The 5672-nt window shown below is 30.9% G+C and overlaps 1 protein-coding gene across 1 annotated transcript; it reads right to left on the minus strand.

Moving 5' to 3' along the window:
* Nucleotides 1-2081: 2081 nt before the first annotated feature.
* Nucleotides 2082-3625, minus strand: LOC107483778 (UPF0481 protein At3g47200-like). Its single transcript, XM_016104397.3, has one exon. It carries the CDS (start codon nt 3576-3578, stop codon nt 2112-2114), a length of 1467 nt encoding a protein of 488 aa, XP_015959883.3. The 5' UTR covers nt 3579-3625; the 3' UTR covers nt 2082-2111.
* Between the last annotated feature and the right edge of the window lie 2047 nt (nt 3626-5672).

A 5672-nucleotide genomic window follows, 5' to 3' on the forward strand; every position in this document is an offset into this window, starting at 1 on the left:
CTCAAAAAAATTATTATATATCAAATAATGTGTTCATTAGTTTCTAATTTATTGTAAAAATTATCTAGATCATAATACTAATATTATATCATAAGATTATTATTATTAATGTATTAACCGTATTTTAGTGTTTATTAAATATTTAAAAATTATATTTGAGAATTATTTATTTAGTTTCATAATAAATGATATTTTTAAATTTGAATAATTCATTTAAAAATAATATTAATATAATGAATAAAAAATAATTTGAAAAAGATATCGTTTAAAAGATAAGGACAAATAAATCCTTAACTAATTTAAATTTAGAGACAATTAGACTCCTGTTTATTTCTAAACCTGACACGTTAGTATTTTTCGTTCAGAGTTGACAGAGAAATATCCATAGGAACCGCGTTATGTCACGGAAGTAGAGAATAAAAAACGAAGTGAATCGTTTTTATTTTAAAGGATTGAGTTGTTATTTTAAAAAATGACAGGGTTCAAATTGGTAGTTCACTCAAAAATTTAGAAATAATTCAATAATAGTTATATAAATTAATTTTTAATACAAATAAATCAAACATAATTATTATGTATTATTGCTAGATTCGTTTTAGATTATTTGAAAATTTAGTTTTTAAAAAATATATAATATAAATAAAAAACTTTTGAAATAATTAAAATATAATAAAATAAAATAAAATAAAATAAAATAAAATATATTCCCCCACACGGAGTTGAGACTGGTAAAATACAATATAATAATGCACGCACAATAATCAAAATGGATTCCTGAAACATGGTTTATGTTTTTATGTTTTGTCCTCGTCAATTCATTTCTTTTGTATTCCTCGGTTATATTGATAGTGCACACAGATTGATTCTAGGAAGTAGAAGTTAGGAATAATGATGCTTTCTTGTTGTCCATATTGTATATATGAATTTGGTATCAATGACTAATTTATTATAGATTAGAGTTTTATTTAAAAATTTATTACTGATTAATGAATGATGCTTTTTATTTTATGGTTAGTGCCCCCACATGATTATTGTCCAAGCTAAGAACAAACGTATAATAATTCTCATCATTAACATGAGTCTTTTTCCCACAATATTATAAGCTGTAATTTATTCTTCTATATATCGAATTATCGATTAAGATCCTATTCTGCTATATGTCTCTTAGATTTTTAGTTTGTATTTATTTCACGGTGGTTATTATATATATTTGTACAGTTTATGTCATCTTAATTTTCATTATCAAAATTTTTATTATATATCTTAATTTTTGGTATTTTTTTTATGATATCTTTTAATCCGACAAATTAAGGACTAATCCATTACAGATGGAAGTTTGTCGTTGACTAATAAATTTTACATGCACAAGACCAGATTTAAATTTTCAATACTTATTTAAGCGAACTAGTAAATTAATTACTAGACTAACCTAACTTAATTTTTTAATATTATTTTATATCTATCTTTTTTCTCCTACCATTGGATTTACCAAGTCATCCTCATCATTTTTTCTTTGGTAAAAACATTTAGAAAATTTTTAAATGTGCTTAGAATATCGATATTTCAATAATTTTAACCGTTGATTTTAATTAATATATATAATATATATTTTTTGAGTTTTGGTCCAGTAGGTTTTCTTTTTTGGGACAAACAATTGTAGTTGGTGTGTTTTCAAGTTCTCGAAATTGTAGTTATTCTTTGTCAAATTCCCTTTAATGGCGAAGGTGGGTTTCCCAACTTAAAATGACCCACTACAAATCACCAAAAAATGCCCACTAAAAGAAAACAATTTGAATACAAGTTTTTGGTCAAGTAATAGGAGAACACTTAGTAGATGACTAAGTGTTTGCTTTTGGTCAAGTAATACATGTTTTTAATGTACAGCACCAAAAAAATAAAAAACATGTTTATAACGTAATACACTACTTATTTTTAAATTTAAATTTTAGGCAAAATTGTATGATGATAATACTCAATTTAAGATTTAGAAATAGCATATATTAATACAAGTGTAATAACATTCGAGCGATGTACCAATAATATTATTGTAAAATTCATACAACTTCTAAATTCTAATACATGAATTATGAAAGTGGTATCAAAAATTACATTCATGTTTTACTTTCTAAGATATTATTATTATTGTTGATGTCGTTGTCAGATGCTGAGTTACTGCTATCAACAAAGCCAAATGTTTCTAGGAAGATTGTAAACAACGATTTGCCTTTTCTCTTGTGTTGGTAAACTGCACAGATGGTCTGTATTACGGTGAAGGCGAGTGCAAAGACTGCACCTGCAGTTGTCACTCCCACAACCCAGCTTGTAAAATAGTTACGCACCATTGAAGCCCTCTTCTTCGCATACCTTGATCCAACATACTCATTTGCCTCATTGACAGCTTTGTACAAATAAGACTCACTCGAATCAGGTACTATCTCCTTGGCAATGTTGTTGATCACTTCCGCCACCTCTTCATCGCACCCCAAAGAGTGGTTAAGCACTCCATTCTGGTGGAGAAGCGCCACATCTTTTGGTGAGTTGATGAGTCTGTTGAAGAAGAACATGTATGTTGTCACGTCTGGGTAGCATCTCTTGTGGCACTTTTCAAAGGCCACCATGTTGCGAAACACGGTTCCTCTGTGGTCGCTTATGTGAAGAGTAGGAATTGTGAGTTCTTTTACCAATTTTTTTAATAATTTATTTCCAAATCTTATATCCAGCAGTTTTGGTGTGTCATGTGTTTTGATCTTCACACCAGACTCGACCAGCTCGGTTGCCGTGTGAATCATGTTGGTTTGACTCCCTCTTTGATCTCTGCCACCAATCACAGGCCTTACACCGGATCGAAGAATGTCCAGCAAGTGCTGCAATTCGAAATCTGCTTTCACAGTTTGCGGAAAATTTTTGCTGGAGCCGGATCTCAACAAAGGGTAGAGGAACTTGAGGGCAAGAGATTCAAGACTTGTATTTCCATTATTTGTTATCTCGTACAGTTTTGTTAATACAAACAATGGAATCTGGTTCTCCAGCATTATTATCTCGCGGCGAATGGTGGGTAGCATCCACCTGCTGAGATCATCGACTTTGTTGAATTCGCTCTCTGAGAATTCTCTCAAGAGTTGAATAATGAATGAACCATCGATCATCATTATTTCTAGAAACTCATCGCTGCTGAATTTGATCTTCTCCGCGTAGCATTCACGCGCCTTGTCCTGAAGCGATTCCAGTTCTTTGAAAGCTTCGTCGAGTTTGGCTGATCCGTTTGGACCACTGGGATCGAAGAGACGCCTAAAGAACCTCATCTTGATGTCTTCCATTTCTTTCAAGTGTGGTCTTCCATGGTGGTACGGACCAATTGCTATGTTGTTGGGTATGTAGGCTTTTGGTTCCACCTGTCGCATGTTTCGTGGGATCCTATATATGCAAACATGTTCACTTTCTTTTGGATTCCCTCTTTCTAACCCTTCTCTAACGTGACCCCTCCAATATGGGTTTATCTCTGCACTACAGTGGAATTTTTTTTTCATGAATTTGTAATTGTGATGAATGGCAAATCTAATGAGATTATTGAACCCCATTGCTATTGATTTGTTTAGAAAGAAGGTAATTAACTAATAACAAGTTTAATTTCCTCTCTTGCCTTGCGCAAATTGAAACCACTCAACAACCCTTTTTGAACACGACAATTGGTCATTCTTTAATGTTCTAGTCAATTGTGTGTTTGTGTGAAACAAATTAAAGAAAGTTTAATTATATTTTTTACTGGGTGGTTGTTGGTGATTTCTCCATTTTATTATTTTATTATATTAAAAATATCATTTATATATCAAAATGAGTTATTAATATATTTATATAAAATCACTACAACAAATTCGGGTTGAGGCAACCTTTTAAAAACGTTGTCTATAATATAAAAAAGTGTTGTCTTTGATCAAAGGCAACACTTTTCGACAAAACACAACACTTTTTAGGGGGTTGGCTATACGGCCATTATCTTTTGTCTAAAGCAACGTTTTTGTGTATCAAAGGGAACCCTTTTTATGGCAACATTAAAAAAATGTTGCCTTTTCTACAAAAAAAGTAACTCCGCAAAACGGTTGCCTTAGGGGACCCAAACACAACGCTTTAGATAAGACTTTATGGCAACACTTTTTACGAGTTGTATTTTCTAATACATAAAGTAACACTTGTCCAAATTTTTTTAAGTTGCCTTTTCATATACCTAAAGCAATATTTATATAAGTTTTTTCAAGTTGTTTTTTCATATACCTAAAACAACACTTGTCCAGATTTTTTTTGAGTTACTTTTTTTATAGACCTAAAACAACACTTATCTAAGTTTATTTGCAGTTGTCTTTCTCTAATACGTAAAGCAACACCTCATTGAATTTTTCTTAGATTCTCTTTTTTTATATCTAAAGCAATATATTTTTTACCTTTGTTATATGTATATGATATTTGAAAAATATATAACACACATTAACAATATTTAAATATTTAAATTCAATTTAATTAATATAGGGAGAATAAACTAATAATATATATTGCATATATATAGAAAGGTCTTTCAAGTGCCAATTAACATACTTGTTAAGTTACCAAGTCAAATAAATAAACATAAGTAACAAAATACATATTTTTTCTACTGTGTGATATTGCAAATTCGGCAATGCACCTTACATGTGTATTTCATCACCAATAAGACAATAATCAACACACTTACACCCCTTGAAAAACGAAGCTAATTCTAAATCTCAGCATACCAACTAATAGAAAACTATAACCAAACTACTTGCTTGAGATCCTGTGGTGCTATTCACAAAATTCTATGGTCACAAGTAGGATATCAACTTGTTTCCATTTGTTCCCCACCTTCCTCACCATTTGATTTTGTTGCTTCAGCACCATTGGCATCTTCAGGGGGTGGTGGCAATGTTCTCTTCACAATCTCAACTATTTCTATGAGCTCTTCATCCAAAAAATGAGTATCACAACACTCTATGATCTATGTAACAAAAGCAAAGCACACCAATACTCTAATTAGAACTTCTCAAATAAATGCTAAACACAAGTGAAGATAGCCAACAAACTCAAAAGCATATCACTGAGTTCATCAATTGTCAATGTCAAACATAAAAATGACATAACATAGCAGAGTGATTCTATGGCTTAATAATTCATGCACCATCATAATTACTTTTCTCATTTCAAAACAAATGCGACCAATCAAGAATTGACATACCTCAAATTCACATTGAACAAGGAACTTAGAAGACAAGGTTTTGTCATTTATGTTATAGGCTACAAGACTCAGATATGGGTTCAAGGATGATTAATCACTTTTCCTTATGAGTTTTCGAATCATACTAAGATGAATTCAGAGCTAAGCATTTTCCATAGTATTTAGAAGTTATGTAATAATGTCAAGGTACCTATTAATTCTCAGAAATATTCTATTGCTTATATGTTAGTGTGTTACTGCTAACCAGTTTACTAAAGCGAAAGACAAGGTTTAGTGGGTAAAGACTAAAAAGTTGAGAGCAAATATAACTTGTAAACATTATTGGCAACGTATGGGAAAAATTTCGACTATGTTGGTGGTCCTGATGTTGATTATGTTGAGAATCTCAGCTTTTGCTAGATCATGGCTTTTAACACTTTTCAAGAACTCA

This window comes from Arachis duranensis, chromosome 4 (genome assembly GCF_000817695.3).
Source record: "Arachis duranensis cultivar V14167 chromosome 4, aradu.V14167.gnm2.J7QH, whole genome shotgun sequence".
Classification (NCBI taxonomy): domain Eukaryota; kingdom Viridiplantae; phylum Streptophyta; class Magnoliopsida; order Fabales; family Fabaceae; genus Arachis; species Arachis duranensis.